The sequence below is a fragment of the Lentinus tigrinus genome, assembly GCF_003813185.1.
Source record: "Lentinus tigrinus ALCF2SS1-7 unplaced genomic scaffold L226scaffold_9, whole genome shotgun sequence".
NCBI classification, from domain to species: Eukaryota; Fungi; Basidiomycota; class Agaricomycetes; order Polyporales; family Polyporaceae; genus Lentinus; species Lentinus tigrinus.
The window spans coordinates 412701-430196 of NW_027137918.1; the positions used below are offsets into that span (position 1 = coordinate 412701).

Below are 17496 nucleotides of genomic sequence, written 5' to 3' on the forward strand. Positions count from 1 at the left end.
ACTACTTCCGAGTTCGAAGAACACGCCTCTCGCCAGCTGTATCGGATCCGAGCGGATGATAGACAGTGTCGACTCTGACTCCGAGTCGGAGGTGGACAAGTGTCGGGCCAGCGATGACGATAACAGTGACAATGCCTGCGATTCCGAAGACGCCGATCTTTCTGGACTTGTCGAGAACGAGCGTTCAGCGTGAGGCTCAAGCTCTGTCGCGGACGAGGACGACGGCGCGAGTGGCGACGGTAGCCTCAGTGACCGTGATGAGAACGCGAGGCCTTGCCACAGGTCGTGAACCCACTCCCCGGTCTCCGAAGTCCTGGACAGGAGCCAGCGAAGAACGACGGTGCAACACAACCTGAGTGACAGATCGCCATGCCATAAACGTGCCCGACGCCCGCCTGTACGAATGTGACCCTACAACGTCGCCCATGGAAGTCCGTCTCTTTATCTGCTGGCTCGCCCTATTCACCTTCAATCTCACGGCTCTCCCGGCATTCGTTTCAACATTCTATGTCTGTCGTTTCTCGTGCTCGACGCGCTAGTAGATCTCCCCATGTTGCTCTACTTCCGCGTACGGCATGCATGTTGTTGGTCGTGACAGATATTCCGAGGTCCGGTCGCAACCTGTATACCCCACAACCATGTCCACCCGATACCGTCGCGCTCAATCGCATTTAAATCGTTCTTTTTTCCCGTAACGAGACCGAGATCTGGGGCAGCCGCATCGCGCCTCCCACTCCTTGACAACGTTCCCTTCACGATACGATAACGCTTCCCCACTTGTCCACACATCCACACACGTGCTGGAAGAATCAGGCAACACGTGTGCATACAAGGTGCAAAATATTCACGCCTTTTAGACACGGCACTAACTGCTCATTCTCAGCCAATGATCAACGAGAAGGAATAGACGTAGATCGTGGCTGCGGTCGTGGCAACATTCACAATGCTCGCCATAAAAATGAACGAAAAGGATAGACGTAGATCGTAAAGCCGGGTGCCACTCGTACATGTTCGTAACACCAGCCATTGCGCACGCACAGACCCGACCACGCGAGTGTCACTCGCGTCTGGCTGATCATGTCAGTTCATCTCCTCATACGTCCAAGGCGTGTACGCCAAGCCTGCGCGGCTGCCCCCGACGTCGTACACCATGTAGAATCGTTCGAGGAACGACATGCCGTTGATGAAGTCGAGGCCTCCGCCCGCCATGCTCCCAAGGTCATTCACGATGAGGTAGATCGCGTCCGGGCTGCCGCCAATCGCCTCGTTCAGCTGCAATGTAAGGTATCAGGCGAGGATAGGTCCGAAAGAGCAAGCGACATGATTCCGATCAGGTACTTACCGTGCGTGGCCAGATCTGTGCATTGGGAATAAGCTCGTAAACTTCCTGGCAAGCAAATGCGGCATCAGCTTCCGCAGGCATTTGCAGCAGTCAGGGTACGCATGAGTCATGACTCACCCCTCCAATATTGAAGTAGAGGCTATCGAGGTTCGCGTACTGCTCCGGGGTGATACGAAGCAGGCCAACGTCGTCGTCCGGTACACCGCCCGTCACATTCTGGTAGCGTTCGAATGCATCTGCGAAAGGAACGGATGTACGACAGACATGGCAATTGAATGACGCTGTCACGCATGCAGGCTCGTGGGGCGAGACACATACCGGAAGCAATTAGGATCAGAGTAGTACCAGTGTCGAGAATGCCCGCCGCGTTGTCGAGGATAACCTTGGGGTATACATCGCCGTAGATGAGCGACTGGTCCACTCCGACGAACGCCGACGCTGGTTTGGTAGAAGTAATGGGCCTATGGATGTCCCGCGCGACAATATGAGTAGGTACATGCAAGCGAACGATGCAGATGGCTTACGTGTAGTGCAGCTCTCCCGTGTACTTGGTCGCATCAACACCGCCAAAGGTCAACTGGCCATTCTTGTTGTCGTACGTGTTAGAAGGTCGGAAGGAGATGCCTACTTCATAGTCGTCGAGAAGGCCTGACGACCAGGCGGTGTCGGTAACAGTGGGCACGCACTTGTACACGTCGGGGGAAAAGGAACCTGTATGTGCGTGAGCGCGGAGTAAAATAAAAGAGGCGACACGTAACGTACCAAAAGTGAGGCCTTCTGGTCCAATCCTGCAGGTACTAATCAGTTCGAAGGGACAGTCGGTACCAAAAAGAGTCTACTCGCCCAAGAATCCCGTCCATTCCATCAAATCCCTTCGCGAGATCGGCGACACCGATGGACTGATTATGCAAAGTCAATCCTGGGGCGAGAGTAACCGTGTCTATGACCTCAAGCCCTGCATGGCGGGATTAATCCCACACAAGTCTATCGAGCGTACAGGACCCACCACCAACGAGCCCACTTCCGTATTGTACTTCCTGAAGGAGTCACTTGTAGGTCGCAAATAGTCATGATGATACAAAGAGCGGACTCACGAATGCACTGCCGGTAAATTGCGATGATGGGGTACGCACGAATGGCTTCGCCTTGTTGGCTCCTACCCACGTGTTCGAGCTTCCCGTGTCCACCAAAAGATTGTCTGCATGCACTACGGATCAACCATCACGAAAGACAGGGTAGAGTAGAAGACGTACAGGTTTGGGGAGGGTCGCCAATTCCGACCTACGGTCGGTCGGTCAGTCACATGGTCGCAGTACATTGGAAACCGGGCTCACCTCCATGACATAGGCAACCACCTGCGATACGACATCCATGCTGTAGATATCGGCATCCTCTGCAGGTGCTGAGCTACTGTCCGTCTGAGTTCGCTGCCGCAACGCCCTCGCGCGCGCCTGGTCGAACTTGAGCACGTTGGAGGAGCCCACCGAGTTGAAGCGGCGGGCGACGCCGAGAGTCACTGGAGATGCGTTTGAGACAAAGGAATGGTCTGCGGCATTGTTGCCTTGGCCATGCGACAGAGGAGACAGAGGGAACGCCGAGGAGAAAAGAGCGAAACCGAGTAAAGGAGTGACTAGTAGGCTGAAGACAGGCATCGCGGGCAGAGGAGGAGGGCGTCGTGGCGGGAGGAGGAGAGGGGATGGGGAGGCGAGCGGAAAGTCAACAGCGCGTTATATAGGCCGGCGCATCGAGAGCACGCCAGGGGCTCATGCCGGTGAAATATCGAGGGCAGAGAGACTTACTCGGTTCGCGCCCGAACACTGGCAGTATTTGCGTTCGCGCTGCTTCATCTTCTCTTGGTCAACGCACCAACATATGGTTAGCCGGGGTGCCCAAATGCATATCAGGCAACTAGAACCGTTAGAACAAGTATGAGTATGGTCCACAAAGAGGAAGAGCAGTTTGACTCACCATGGTCCGTCACTGAACGCGTTCGTCACATGATCGTGACGAGACGCGTCTGCCCGCGACTCAGCACCTTTCGCCGAGAACTTCATCCTGAATTATTCACTTACTACGATGTCGAGGGTCATCAAGACACGCACTCCCAGCTGCGTGGCTGCGACAAAGCTGCATTGGAACGGGTTCTCAAGCTCCCGTGCGTGCGGACCCTCGGACCCCGTACGTGCACGACCCCAATGCCTTCCTCCCGCATCGAGGCTGCGTAGGCTGCAGCATCAAGAGCCCATTACACGTTAGGGCAATTTCCTGCCGATAGGTCGTGGTAGCTGTGCGGCGAGAGGATTCGAGGTTTGAACTCGAGCGCACATTACTCTGGTATAGATAGGCGCCGGCCGTCCGGGAAGAGATCAGTGCAGCAATACATGTACAACATATCAGAACCCAGAGATGAGAAGATACTTAGGTAGTACACTGTGTTTCCTAGAAGGAAGCATATAACCAAGAGGAGCATTCAACCAAGGTGGAGGGAAGGGTATACTGATAGATAAGTGTTACGCCAGCTCGAAGAATATCGGGAGCATACCCCACAGGGCAGCCCTGTACTCCCGGATTTTCGCCACAATCGCCTTGCAGCACTCTGCACAGATCGAATATCGCGCATACTGCGCGTTCACGCTCGCGACGACGTCCTGCCACTCCTCGATCGGCTCGTGCGGGTGCTGCTCGTTCGTGACAAGGAGCGTATGCATGATGCTCGTCCACAGCTGCTGCATGCCCACCTGGCAGAAGTGCGACCCGCCCCCCATGGCAGGCCCATGCACCGCCGCCACGATCGCGGGCGCGGGCGACTTGACCGCGAGCGACGTGTGGTGCGCGCGCAGCCGCTCGACGCCCACCACGAACCGCTCCATGTCCGCGGCGGAGAGCGGGGCGAGGTGGTGGCCGAGCGCGCCGCCCCCGAACTGCGCCGTCGTCCGGCTGAGCGTGTAGAAGAGCGGGCAGAGAAGGTCGGAGTCGTTGTAGCCGCATTCGCGGAGCACGGCGATGACGCTCGCGGGGTGGATGATCAAGTCCTCCTTCGGTGCGGGAGGCTCAGCAACAGCGACGCCGCCGCCATCGAGACCCTGTGCGGAGCCAGGGGGGTTCGCGTTCGATGGCCCGGCTGCTTGCGCTTGGTTAGCGTGAGCGAGGTCGTAATGCGCTTGGGCGAGGTCGTATTGCACTTGGACGAGCCTCGGTGGTGGCCTGCGATTCATTGGTTGAACTTGTGCGCCGGCTTGGAAATGTGGACCCTGAGCAGCGAAGCGCCTATAGTGGATCATCGCATGACCAGCAGGCTGCATAGGCAAGCGGCTCCATGGCATACCCTGCTGGACCAAGGGGGCATGGAGACCAGGCATCGCAGCAGCAGCAGCCGGGGCAGCGTTGTTTGCGTTCGCGTTCATGTTCCCGTTGAGGTTCGCAGGCCCTGCCTCGGGAGCCTTGCCCTTGTCGTCGGCAGCGAGCTGCTGCTGCACGGGTGTGCGGACCAGCGCGACCAGCGCGTCGTGGTCCACGAGCGCCGCGGGCCACTGCTTGCGAATGCGCGCGACGATTTCGTGGCACGGCCGCTCGATATTGTATTTCGTCCCCATGCGGAGAACTGTGGCGAGGGTAGGGAAGGTCTCGACCGTGAGGTCCTTGACGTCGATGTGCCTGCGCGAACGATGTCAGCGTGAACATGGCGGACAGATCATAGGACCGGGATGAGAAGCGAGTCGCCATGTAAAGCTCGAGCGACTGCGTGTGCGCAATGATGGGCACTTGGTCATGTACGTCCTCGTGCTTCATGGCGCACAATATCTCTTCGCCCGGAGAGGTAGCATAATATGAGGATAGTTTGCGTTCCGTTCAAGGGTTCAAGGACGTTCTGTTGGGTTTTATAGTAACATCACGCGATTGTGCCACTCCCGAGCTCTGAACATTAGCGAAGAGCAAGGCTCGACATGCACCTCAACCCCGTCGCTTCAGGCGCATGCTCCCAGCGCTGCACGAAAGTAGAAGAAAGGACTCAGGGAGACTCACAAGCCATCATATATCACGTTCAGCAACACCTCCAAGTCCTCCCTCGTCTCCTCCATCGTGTAATGCGCCAGCCCGCGCATGCGCGCATTCTCCTGCTGGAAGAGCTCCCTGAACACCGACGAGTGCTTCGACAGGAGCGACTTGTGCACGCAGAAGAGCGTGCATCCGGTCTGCAGGATGACGTTGCCGTCGTCGATGTAGAGCGTCGGGTGGTCCTGGAACGGCTTCACGTCCGGCTCTTCTTCGACTTCGAGCTTGACGCGTTTGCGCGGGTTCTCGGACAGCGCGCGGTCCAGTTCTGACATTGCCGAGAAAGCTCGCGACCGTAGACGTCGGCGCGCAGATGAGCAGATTGAGCAGGTGAAAGAAGGGAAGAAGAGGAAGAGCGAGTGGCACGCGGTCTTACTTACGAGTAAGTGACTGCAGCAACTGCGGAGTACAACAACACAAGATAGCCGCTGGACGGTTTCGACTCCCCCATGGGGAGGTTCGCATGTCTGTTATGGCTGTACTCAGAATCCTTTGTATGACAGCGGATGATAATGCAAGCAGAAGAAGGGCGGCGGAAAGTAGGTATAAGGTGGGACGGCTCCCACCGGTAGCCCTCTGCCCCTCGTCAGAGATGACTACTAGAACGCTGCCTGCGACTGGTACCCTCATGCCTGCTCACGCCCATGCCCTTCCCTCGGCCAATCTACTGTCGTCCACGACTCTCACCTCTATCGTATCCGTCGGAGCAGTCGACCGTGGCGAGGCTAGCGGCGACTCGGAGGAGCCTGTCAAGGCCTTCGCACGATGGGCTGGATACGTTGGGAGACAAGAGAATACAGACGCGACACCTACAGCTAAGAAAATCCACGTCTCCTCAGCTTCTATCCCACCGGAAAGAACTCTGAGGCGAGGGATGAGAGTCAGAGTCATGGCCACAACTCCAGCCTGGTACTCAGCTCCCGATGCTGATCCCGACGCCTACGAGGCCTACGATGCGCACGTCGTAGGCATCATTACGAGGGTCGTAGGTGGAAAGGGAGAAAGGTCATCCTGGAGATCAGAAACGAATGTGCGGTTAACACCGTGGCATTAGCAAGAATCAGGATGCCGTTCGCTCCGGAGGTGACGACTCAGCTGGAGTCTGAGGATGTACCCGCAGGACGATGCGAGGCGCAGGAAGCAGACCTTAACATGTCTGCGGTGGTTAGAGGTTCGTCGGAGCCTGATACCGGCTGCAGGGTGAGCGCGTGCTCGACCCCATGGAGGAGACTCGCGGGCAAGGGTTTCCTATGGGAACCTATGGACGATTCAGAGTAGTAGGCGAGCCGACTGGTGACAGAGGGGGTAGAAGGAAAGTGCCAGTAACCCTAGTCAGCTGGGCGAAGATCGCGGGAGCCGGGAACAGTACTGCAAGGCGGTGAAGTAGATGCATAGGGATTCGCATGCGAGCGAAACGACTCGTTACTTTTAGCCCGCATTGCGCTGCAGAAACTTGGCTCGGGGCTGCGCCTGTGCGTACCTTCTTAGCTGCATTGGGCGCTTCTGATGTCCTGGTGTCACCATTGGACTTCGCTGCGTTGCTGAAGCGTAGCGGTCGATGGCACGGGTTCAAGGATTGCAGGTAAACCGACGTCCGTGGCGATGACTAACCATACTCGTGTTACTGAGCGATATTCTGAGAGGTCGTGTGGCATCACTGTCGCGGTTACTTACCGAGCTTCGGGCTACTCACAGATACAGATCATTTGAAGACGCGTGCCGAGCGGGACCCAGCAGGGACCGAGTAGTCCTGGTGATAGAGGCCGGAACTCCGAGGTACCTAGTGAGTAACCAACGTGTGGCGAAGTTCCATTCGGCTTTGACTGAGAAGATGTTGAATGCGGCAGGACCCTCTAGATCAGGCCGTCCATACCAACGCACCTGCCAAGCTGTTCGAACATACGCTTGATCGAAGGAGATGTAGACACAGAAAGTAGAGCGTATTTGGAACGAGTTGTAACTCGGGTTTGTAACCGGCGTTATAGTAGTTGATTGGTCTAACGCGGGCGAATCGCCCAAACTTTCGCGGTTATAACTCGTTGCAAATACGCTCTAATGTTGCCGCGAACTATCTTTGTATGAGGGTTGATAACAAGTAAAAGACATGCTGTACCGTTGAAGCCTTCAACTTACTCCAGCCGCAGTCAGGGAGATGACGTCGACCGGCAGTGCCGAGCGCTATATATGGCGAGAGCCCCACCGAGATTGCCTTTTCGGGGGATATGTGAGGCTGGGGCAGAGTCTGGGTCAGCCTTGTGCACACGGTGCGTCACGCCCGTGAGTTCGGGCGTCTCTGGATATCCCTTCTTCACCGTCTCCCACATCGACGACCACCCCGTCCTCGTCGTCGCCCACAGCGACGAGAGCACCCGTCATGGCCGCCCGACCTGGTCCCCATAGCCAGGAAGGCATGTACGTCAGCTCCTCTCCGCCCTCCTCCGACCCCCACGATCCCTTCCACCAATCCATGCAAATGCCCGACCCCCGCTACTACGACAACGACTCCGAACACCTCGACCGTTACGACAGACACCGCGACACGTATGCCTCCGATGGCAGCATGGCCGACGACGACAGGTACTACGAGCATGGAGGAGGTTACGACTACGGTCAGTATCTTCGTCCGATTCTCGCGCCAGCCTTCTCATGTTCCGCAGCCCAACCTGACACCGACTCGGACGTCGATGTCTACGGCCAGAAGTACATCCCTTCGCAGGAGTCCCTTGGACAACCCCGCATGGGCATCTCCGAGTCCTCCACACCAACATTTATCGACCACAACGGCGTCAGCGTCCGCGAACCCTACCCCGCATGGAGTTCCGAGCGCCAGATTCCTCTCTCCAAGGAGGAGATTGAGGACATCTTCCTCGACCTCACGCAGAAGTTTGGTTTCCAACGAGACTCGATGCGTAACATGGTGCGTATTTTCTCTCACGTGCCCAGCCCGGGCCCAGGGCTCGATTGTCTCGGCTCCCCTCCTCCTACCACCATTTTCCGGCGAGAACACCGCCTTACCCTCACGCACGTCGTTACTCCGGCCATCCTCCCCTCCCCGGGGATGTGTGTCCATGCGATTTGCCCAGACGTGCGTCAGCCCAGGGCCATGCGTGTGTGCGGACGCCCTTCATGCAGGCTCACACTGCTTCTTGCGTCCGCGGCGGCTAGTAGTGCATTACGGAGGTGGTTCCCCCGGCCAAGCCCCCCTTCCCGTATGTGTGCGCATGCCATTAGCCCAGATGTGCGCCAGCCCAGGACCTGCATGAAGGGCGTCCGCACACACGCATGGCTCACACTGCTTCTTGCGTCCGCAGCGGCTAGTAGTGCATTACGGAGGTGGTTCCCCCGGCCAAGCCCCCCTTCCCGTATGTGTGCGCATGCAATTAGCCCAGACATGCGCTAGCCTAGGGCTACGCGTGTGTGCGGTCTTGGCCCGGCGAGACGCCCCTCGTACTGCTTCCTGCGTCCGCGGCGGCTAGTGGTGACTGAGCCGTTCGGAATCGGCGAGACTGTTGGCTCTAAGCGCTAGGAGGTGGTTCCCCCGGCCAACCCGTATGCGTGTGCATGCGATTTGCCCAGACGTGCGTCAGCCCAGGGCCATGCGTGTGTGCGGTCTTGGCCCGGCGAGACGCCCTTCGTACTGCTTCCTGCGTCCGCGGCGGCTAGTAGTGACCGAGCCGTTCGGAATCGGCGAGATTGTTGGCTCTAAGCGCTCGAGGATAAGAGGAGGGAGCGGGCAATCGTGCCCGACAGCCAATATCCGTTGCTGACAACTGATCAATGATCTCGTAGTTCGACTTTGTCATGCAATTGCTTGACAGTCGCGCATCTCGTATGTCGCCAAACCAAGCACTCCTCACCCTCCACGCCGACTACATTGGTGGTCAGCATGCCAACTACCGGAAGTGGTACTTCGCAGCACAACTCGACCTTGACGACGCGATCGGCCACACGCAGAACCCTGGCCTCCAACGCTTGCGATCACAGAAACGGAAGTCGAAAGGTCACAAGGCCGCCGAGCGACAGTTGAACAGCGCTCTCGACCGGTGGCGGCAGGCGATGAACAACATGAGCCAGTACGACCGGATGCGGCAGATCGCCCTGTACCTTTTGCTCTGGGGAGAGGCCGCGCAAGTCCGATTCGTACCGGAGTGCCTATGCTTCATCTTCAAGTGCGCCGACGACTATTACCGCTCGCCCGAGTGCCAAAGCCGGGTAGACCCTGTCCCTGAGGGGCTGTATCTGCACGCGGTCATCAAGCCCCTGTATCGGTTCATTCGGGACCAAGGCTACGAGGTCGTGGACGGCAAGTTCGTACGGAGAGAGCGCGACCACAATGAGATCATCGGGTACGACGACGTTAACCAGTTGTTCTGGTATCCGGAGGGGATTGCGCGTATTGTGTTGACTGACAAGGTAAGTCCGATATCTTGTGGGCGACTTCGCATCGCTCATACGTCGTGCAGACGCGCTTGGTCGACCTCCCCCCATCGCAACGATTCATGAAGTTCGACCGGATCGACTGGAACCGCGTCTTCTTCAAGACGTACTTTGAGAAGCGTTCGTTCGGTCACCTGCTCGTGAACTTCAACCGTATATGGGTCATCCACATATCCATGTACTGGTACTATACCGCGTACAACTCGCCCACGGTCTACAACGGCGAGAGGTCTGCTGCTATGCGTTGGTCTGCAACAGCTCTGGGAGGCGCTGTCGCTACGATCATCATGATTGCTGCGACGCTCGCCGAGTTCTCCTATATCCCCACGACCTGGAATAACACCTCCCACCTAACACGACGGCTTCTGTTCCTCGCCATCACCCTCGCGCTCACTGCTGGACCCACGTTCTACATCGCCATTGCTGAGAGTTCGTCCCCCGGAGGCTCATTAGCGCTCATCCTCGGTATCGTCCAGTTTTTCATCTCGGTCGTCGCCACTTTGCTCTTCGCCATCCTTCCTTCTGGTCGCATGTTCGGCGACCGAGTTGCTGGCAAATCTAGGAAGTACCTCGCGAGTCAGACGTTCACGGCTAGCTACCCCTCGTTGAAGCCCAGTGCTCGCACCGCGTCGCTGATTCTCTGGGTCCTCGTCTTTGGGTGCAAGTTGACGGAGTCGTACTTCTTCCTGACGCTCTCGTTCAAGAACTCCATCCGGGTCATGGTCGGGATGCAGGTGAAGAACTGCAGCGACAAGTACTTTGGAAACGCGCTCTGCCGGAACCAGGCTGCGTTCACGCTCGCGATCATGTATGTCATGGACCTGGTGCTCTACTTCCTCGACACGTTCCTCTGGTGGATCATCTGGAACACCGTGTTCAGCATTGGTCGCTCGTTCGCTCTGGGCTTGTCGATCTGGACGCCCTGGAAAGATATCTATACGCGTCTGCCGAAGCGGATCTACTCGAAGATCCTTGCTACGGCGGATATGGAGACGAAGTACAAGCCGAAGGTTGGTCGAACGCGTTTGCGTTTGCGCCTGTGTTGACGTGTCTTCTCTAGGTTCTTGTCTCGCAGATCTGGAACGCCATCATCATCTCGATGTATCGGGAACACCTGTTGTCGATCGAGCACGTTCAGAAGCTCCTGTACCACCAGGTCGACGTCGGTCAGGATGGGCGTCGCAGCCTCCGTGCTCCCGCGTTCTTCATCTCGCAGAGCGACAAGGGTTTCCGCGGCGAGTTCTTCACGCCCGGAAGTGAGGCGGAGCGACGTATCTCGTTCTTCGCTCAGTCGCTGACGACCGCTGTCCCGGAGCCCCTCCCCGTCGATGCCATGCCCACGTTCACGGTCCTCACGCCTCATTACAGCGAGAAGATCCTCCTCTCACTGCGTGAGATCATCCGCGAGGAGGACCAGAACACGCGCGTCACGCTCCTGGAGTACCTGAAGCAGCTTCACCCCGTCGAGTGGGACAACTTCGTGAAGGATACCAAGATCCTTGCGGAGGAGTCGCAGATGTACAACGGCGCGAACCCTTTCGGGGACGAGAAGGCCCAGTCGAAGGCGGACGATCTCCCCTTCTACTGCATCGGCTTCAAGTCCGCGGCCCCCGAGTTCACCCTTCGCACACGTATCTGGGCTTCGCTCCGTGCGCAGACGCTCTACCGCACGGTGTCCGGTATGATGAACTACGCAAAGGCCATCAAGCTCCTGTACCGTGTCGAGAACCCCGAGGTCGTCCAGCTCTTCGGCGGCAACACGGACAAGCTTGAGCGCGAGCTCGAGCGCATGGCCCGCCGCAAGTTCAAGTTCGTCGTCTCGATGCAGCGCTACTCGAAATTCAACCGCGAGGAGCAGGAGAACGCCGAGTTCCTTCTGCGCGCGTACCCGGACCTCCAGATCGCGTACCTCGAGGAAGAGCCCCCACGGAAGGAGGGCGGCGACCCGCGCTTGTTCTCTGCGCTCATCGACGGTCATTCCGAGTTCATCGCCGACACCGGTCGTCGGCGGCCCAAGTTCCGTATCGAGCTGCCCGGCAACCCCATTCTCGGTGACGGCAAGTCCGACAATCAGAACCACGCCATCATCTTCTACCGCGGCGAGTACCTCCAGCTGATCGATGCGAACCAGGACAACTATCTGGAGGAGTGTCTCAAGATCCGGAACGTGCTTGCGGAGTTCGAGGAGTACAACGTGTCGAGCCAGAGTCCGTACGCGCAGTGGGGCCACAAGGACTTCAAGAAGTCGCCCATCGCAATCGTCGGCGCGTGCGAGTACATCTTCTCGGAGAACATCGGTATCCTCGGAGACCTCGCGGCCGGAAAGGAGCAGACGTTCGGTACGCTCACTGCACGTTCGCTCGCGTGGATCGGCGGCAAGCTGCACTACGGTCACCCGGATTTCCTGAACGCGCTGTTCATGACGACGCGTGGTGGGGTTTCGAAGGCACAGAAGGGTCTCCACCTGAACGAGGATATTTACGCCGGTATGAACGCGTTCGGGCGTGGCGGCCGCATCAAGCACACGGAGTACTACCAGTGCGGCAAGGGTCGTGATCTCGGCTTTGGCACGATCCTGAACTTCCAGACGAAGATCGGTACGGGTATGGGCGAGCAGATGCTCAGTCGGGAGTACTATTATCTCGGCACGCAGCTGCCCATCGACCGGTTCTTGACGTTCTACTACGGCCACCCCGGTTTCCATATCAACAACATGCTCGTCATCCTGTCGGTGCAAATCTTCATCCTCACGAGTAAGTCGCTATGTCTAGTCGTCTTCGTCTGTGGGGATGCTGATGACTTGGCGCAGTGGTGTTCTTGGGTACGCTCAATGGCCAGTTGGAGATCTGCAAGTACACGTCATCCGGCCAACTCATTGGTCCCACTGGCTGCTACAACCTCACGCCTGCGTTCCAATGGATCGACCACTGTATCATTAGTATCTTCCTTGTGTTCATGATCGCATACCTGCCCCTCTTCCTCCAAGGTACGCGTTCGCACCCTTCCAGTCTTCTGACGCTTACTGACATCTACTCGCAGAACTCGTCGAGCGTGGTACCATCAAGGCCGTCATCCGTCTTGCGAAGCAGTTCGGTTCGCTGTCACCCGCGTTTGAAGTCTTCTCCACCCAGATCTCGTCGCACTCGATCATCACCAACTTGACCTTCGGTGGTGCTCGGTACATCGCGACAGGCCGTGGCTTCGCGACGACGCGTATTTCGTTCGCCATCCTCTACTCCCGGTTCGCGGGCCCGAGTATCTACCTCGGCATGCGTACGCTCATCGAGCTGCTCTACGTGACGCTCACGATCTGGACGGGTTGGGTGACGTACTTCTGGGTCTCTATCCTGGCCATGTGCGTCTCCCCCTTCCTGTTCAATCCGCACCAGTTCTCCGCAGCGGACTTCATCATCGACTACCGGTACGTATGTTCGACATGAAATTGGTGCTTCGCACTGACCACTACGTTCGCAGTGAATTCGTGAGGTGGATGAACCGCGGCAACTCTCGGGCGCACGCCAACTCGTGGATCGGCTACTGTCGTCTCTCGCGCACGATGATCACTGGATACAAGAAGAAGCGTCTTGGCCACCCGTCGGAGCGGCTGTCTGGAGACGTCCCGCGTGCAAAGTGGCGGGCGGTCATCTTTGCGGAGATCATCTTCCCCATCGTCATGGCCGTTCTCTTCGTCATCGCGTACATGTTCGTCAAGGCGTTCCCCGACAAGGACGGCAAGCAGCCCCCGAGCCCGCTCATCCGTATCGCCATCGTCTCCCTCGGCCCTGTCGTGTGGAACGCGGCGGTGCTGCTCGTGCTGTTCTTGTTCTCGCTGTTCTTGGGCCCCATGCTTGACACGCCGTTCCCCAAGTTTGGTTCGGTTATGGCGTTCATTGGTCACTCGCTTGGTGTCGTCGGCGTGATCGCGTTCTTTGAGTTCTTCGTAAGTCTCTTCGTCGTCATGTGGCGTCGCTGTCCCTTACTGACTTTGTTTGCGCAGTGGTTCCTCGAGCTCTGGAACGTCGCGCATGCCGTGCTTGGTCTCATCGCGATCATCTTCATCCAGCGCGCACTGCACAAGGTCCTCATCTCGGTGTTCCTCTCGCGTGAGTTCAAGCACGACGAGACGAACCGCGCGTGGTGGACTGGCAAGTGGTACGGCCGCGGCCTTGGCGCTCATGCCATGTCGCAGCCGGCGCGCGAGTTCATCGTGAAGATCATCGAGCTGTCCCTATGGAGCTCCGACTTCCTCATCGGCCACCTCCTCTTGTTCCTCTTGACGCCGCCCATCCTCATACCCTACATCGATCGGCTTCACTCGATGATGCTGTGTGAGTTCTGTTCTCATGTCATATTCGGGAAGCCGCGTTACTGATGTGTCGTTGCGCACAGTCTGGTTGCGACCTTCAAAGCAGATCCGTGCGCCTCTGTACTCGATCAAGCAGAAGCGCCAACGTCGGTGGATCATCGTCAAGTACGGCATCCTCTACATCCTTGCCTTCGCCATCTTCGTCGCGTTGATCGCCGTCCGTGAGTATCATCATACGTACTCGTTCATCTCCCTCACGCTAACAATGTTCTGTCTCTCAGCGTTGGTATTCCGCCAGGACCTCACCATCAGCTGCAGCATCTGCCAGAGTATCTGAGGGACCGAATAGTTTACGACTCATCATCACCCACATCATGCCATGCCATACATAGATTAGCCACCCACACTGTATGCTCTCGTCGGCCCCATTGACCCCACCTATCCCTGTATTAGCCGGACTCTACATAGCGCTTCTCGCCCGCAGAGATGGACAATTCCATGATCATTTAGTCGCACCTTAGTGTTTTTGCCCTCGCAGCCCGTAGCCCGTAACGCGTATTGTCTAACTCTTCTCCCGCTCCCCTCCGCTCGCGGCCCCTATTATAGGCCATTGACATTCCATTCCGTCTGCTGGTAGCCATGTGTTTGCCCACATCATACATACACCATACGCTTACGTACCTCCCTCCCCTCCTCGCCCGCCCTTGGCTGTCGGCGTCGCTGCCCCCCTCCCGCACCGTTTTCGTTTTCTTGTCCCCACGTTACGCGCATGCTGAGATGATAATGAACGCTTTGACGTTTCGGACTGCGTTTTGATTTTGGCCCTGCGGCGAGGCGCGGGGCTCTTTGGGAGAGAGACGAGCTGCAAGCTGAATGGCTACTGGGCATGGTTGCATTTCCGCCATACATCGCCGTTAACCTCTTCTGAGCCGTCAGCTTACCGACCCACAAGTATTGGACAACGGTACAGCGGCAGAACAGGGAGAAAGCTGCTGCAGCGGGCGCTTGTCCTTCTTCGGAGGCGTCGTCACTGTAATTGTGGCGGATATCCATCCTCTCTCTTGACCTTCACGGAACAGACTTCGATTCACATTGGTTACTGCATCCCTCGGATTTGGATTAGAGCAGTCGTTAGACTAGGGGGTGGTACTTCGGTGTGCCGCCACAGGTCTAGCGGCCTAGACATCCTTCAACATGGCGGACAATAAATTAGAGCAAGTGTTGCCTCCCATCTCGAACCGGAATGGGTCACTGATTATCAGTTGTAGACGGACTGCTGCACAAAAGCATGGAGACAGAATGGGGTACTGCCTCGTGCGGAAGCGGAGAAGAGGTAACGAAGAGGCAGGCGGTCTTGCCTCTTCGAGGTGGCTCGCTTCCACCGCGGGCAGCCTAAGAGATGTTCTCGGGTACGTGGTCTTTTACGATAGACGGTCTGATACGGACTGGAGTATGTTTAGAATAACAGGGACACATGGAAAGGCAGTGTATGCGGATGTCTTGTCGAAGTTCCGTATGCAGCCCGCTCGTCCTTGTCCTTGACGTTTCCCTTCAGGAGGCGTATACCACGCCGCGTGGGTCTGTGCTGGGCGCTACACCCTGTGGTATGTAAGGAGATGCGGCATGCAAGTCTCCATACCAATCCTTCTCTTCGCTCCTTCGCTTCATTCTCCCCGCCCAACCTGTTGTCAAAGCTCCGATGTCGTCCTCGCCACGTCAAGTGGATATGTCGGAAGCCTTGTCGCCCACGGAATCACCCGCGACCGTCACTTTTGAGCAGTTAAGCACGCTCTTCGTTCCCGGTACCGTCGTTGTCCAGGATTGCCACATCACAGGGCAAAAACGGGCTTATTGTTTGGTTGGGGCGCTCCCTGCGGACCACCAAGTCTCAAGCCGGGAGTATCATGAAGGTTTCTTGCGGTTTCGTCACGTCGAGTACCTGGATATGATGCCTCGGAAGTCGGATAGTCCTGCAGGCAGTTCGAGCCACTACCTTTCAGGTGACTGTAGGATATCGAAGACGTCAGCATCGCTCCTCTTTCAAGTCGAGAAGTTCAACGGAGTCCGCAGCATCCAAAACCTCCCAATATACCCGATCCAATACCATCCTGACGGGAAGCTGGAACGTGGACTTATCGCCCGTGGAAAGAAATGGGCTGGCTTGTGCGGGCGCATGCAGCTCGTGAAGTATACTGGGCGCGTGTGGCGGATGACCTTCAAGTTCTATCCTGTCCCGACTATACCCGTGGTGGACGAGCTCTCTCAAGTAGTGAGTCTGCGCACATATCTGTTATGCTCCAGCTGAATTTCTGTTTAGGAGGAAGCCAACGTTTTCCTTGACAATGGTGAGTGACACGATGCAAAGCGTGAATAATACGGTCTCTTTGATACTCCATGGATCACGTCGACAGAGGCTTTCTTCATCATGAACCCACACGCATGGGTGTTTCTCGGAGGAAATATCAATGCAAAGGAACATATGGATACGCAGGACGAAGGTGAGCATGTCCCACACCCGTGGGTCTAGGCCTGCACGCTGATTGTGTCGCAGAATGCAACGACGCTATCGACAAGGGCTTACCTGAATCTTTGCTCCTTCTCGCTCCGACTGTGGTGCACGGCTATAGCCTGGAAAGCAGGCAGTGGTGTGAGCATAATTGTTTCGGTTGAATATGCCGTCAGTAACTGACACCTAATGGCGATGAAACCTCAGTGATTTACGATGTCAATGGGACATTCAAAGAAGTCTCCATCAAGAACTCTGAGGCTGCCGTCGCTAGTAGGCTGCAACGGCCCACGTCACTGTCCAAGGTAATCGAAACTCATCTCAGGATCAACGCTATCTCGCAGCACGTCAGGGGCGAGGATGGCCAAGGACTGTTCCTCAATTTGTATGGCTTCACCGCTTCGACGAAGGCGGAAGACATCGCGCGACTATATATCGACGCAGGAGGGGTCCGTCGACCACAGCACACGTTTTATGCTAGCCAGCTGTCCGCCGGATCTTCAGACCTCGAGTCTTTCCGAAAGGTCATCAACAGCACCAACGCAGTGGTGACAGTACACCAGGTGAGGCTCCCATTCAATTCTATTCCATCCGTTATACTGTATCACTGACTTGCATCGCCGTAACCTAGGACAAGCGTCGTCTGTTCATCTTGTTCGATTGGTTTGTATCCGGCAATTTCCGGGCTACCCTGCCTGAGCAAGTCATGTCCGCGTATGTCACTACTTCCTCTTCCTGCGTTGTGACGATGACAGAGCGCTGAACATACCTGACAGACTCCGGGGAAACGATCGAAAGTGCGTCGTTCTCTTCGTATCGGCCGAGCGCCTGGCAATGGCACAGGAGCAAGAG

The 17496-nt window shown here is 57.0% G+C and overlaps 7 protein-coding genes across 7 annotated transcripts; 4 read left to right on the forward strand and 3 right to left on the reverse strand.

The window, feature by feature from the left end:
• Positions 1-1080: 1080 nt before the first annotated feature.
• Positions 1081-2994, reverse strand: L226DRAFT_570100 (aspartic peptidase A1; the record flags this gene model as incomplete). The annotated part of the gene is made up of 11 exons (XM_067684401.1): positions 1081-1272; positions 1343-1387; positions 1460-1578; positions 1661-1803; positions 1867-2053; positions 2105-2130; positions 2168-2297; positions 2349-2379; positions 2437-2540; positions 2596-2623; positions 2677-2994. 11 exons carry the CDS (start codon positions 2992-2994, stop codon positions 1081-1083), a joined length of 1323 nt encoding a protein of 440 aa, XP_067536438.1.
• A 1848-nt stretch (positions 2995-4842) lies between these two features.
• L226DRAFT_461305 (uncharacterized protein) lies at positions 4843-5670 on the reverse strand (the record flags this gene model as incomplete). Its single annotated transcript, XM_067675640.1, has 2 exons — positions 4843-4996; positions 5366-5670. Coding segments are annotated over 2 exons (459 nt in total), but the record flags the coding sequence as incomplete, so codon positions are not given.
• Positions 5671-5922: 252 nt separating this feature from the next.
• Positions 5923-6623, forward strand: L226DRAFT_390959 (uncharacterized protein). Its single transcript, XM_067674483.1, has one exon. The coding sequence runs from the start codon at positions 5988-5990 to the stop codon at positions 6447-6449; it is 462 nt and encodes a 153-aa protein (XP_067536440.1). The 5' UTR covers positions 5923-5987; the 3' UTR covers positions 6450-6623.
• Positions 6624-7689: 1066 nt separating this feature from the next.
• On the forward strand, positions 7690-8996 carry L226DRAFT_390984 (uncharacterized protein). Its single transcript, XM_067674484.1, has one exon. The coding sequence runs from the start codon at positions 7770-7772 to the stop codon at positions 8793-8795; it is 1026 nt and encodes a 341-aa protein (XP_067536441.1). The 5' UTR covers positions 7690-7769; the 3' UTR covers positions 8796-8996.
• Positions 8997-14634, forward strand: L226DRAFT_391046 (1,3-beta-glucan synthase). The gene is made up of 9 exons (XM_067674485.1): positions 8997-9808; positions 9859-10842; positions 10893-12585; positions 12642-12818; positions 12872-13253; positions 13307-13772; positions 13830-14160; positions 14222-14359; positions 14420-14634. The coding sequence occupies exons 1-9, from the start codon at positions 9197-9199 to the stop codon at positions 14473-14475; spliced, it is 4839 nt and encodes a 1612-aa protein (XP_067536442.1). The 5' UTR covers positions 8997-9196; the 3' UTR covers positions 14476-14634.
• Positions 14635-15015: 381 nt separating this feature from the next.
• Positions 15016-15611, reverse strand: L226DRAFT_533936 (uncharacterized protein; the record flags this gene model as incomplete). The annotated part of the gene is made up of 2 exons (XM_067680568.1): positions 15407-15611; positions 15016-15352 (listed from the first exon to the last, which is right to left on the reverse strand). A coding segment is annotated over exon 2 (176 nt), but the record flags the coding sequence as incomplete, so codon positions are not given.
• A 226-nt stretch (positions 15612-15837) lies between these two features.
• On the forward strand, positions 15838-17407 carry L226DRAFT_570103 (uncharacterized protein; the record flags this gene model as incomplete). The annotated part of the gene is made up of 6 exons (XM_067684402.1): positions 15838-16407; positions 16456-16483; positions 16550-16636; positions 16690-16785; positions 16852-17207; positions 17276-17407. The coding sequence occupies 6 exons, from the start codon at positions 15838-15840 to the stop codon at positions 17405-17407; spliced, it is 1269 nt and encodes a 422-aa protein (XP_067536444.1).
• Between the last annotated feature and the right edge of the window lie 89 nt (positions 17408-17496).

What these genes read in the sequence shown, in the direction of transcription:
- L226DRAFT_390959 (XM_067674483.1), top strand. Translation starts at nt 5,988, where the DNA reads ATGACTACTAGAACGCTGCCTGCGACTGGTACCCTCATGCCTGCTCAC.
- L226DRAFT_390984 (XM_067674484.1), top strand. Translation starts at nt 7,770, where the DNA reads ATGGCCGCCCGACCTGGTCCCCATAGCCAGGAAGGCATGTACGTCAGC.
- L226DRAFT_391046 (XM_067674485.1), top strand. Translation starts at nt 9,197, where the DNA reads ATGCAATTGCTTGACAGTCGCGCATCTCGTATGTCGCCAAACCAAGCA. An exon ending in GCAAATCTTCATCCTCACGA is followed by an intron (nt 12,586 to 12,641) that starts GTAAGTCGCTAT and finishes GACTTGGCGCAG; the next exon opens with TGGTGTTCTTGGGTACGCTC. An exon ending in CGTCGCGTTGATCGCCGTCC is followed by an intron (nt 14,360 to 14,419) that starts GTGAGTATCATC and finishes TCTGTCTCTCAG; the next exon opens with CGTTGGTATTCCGCCAGGAC.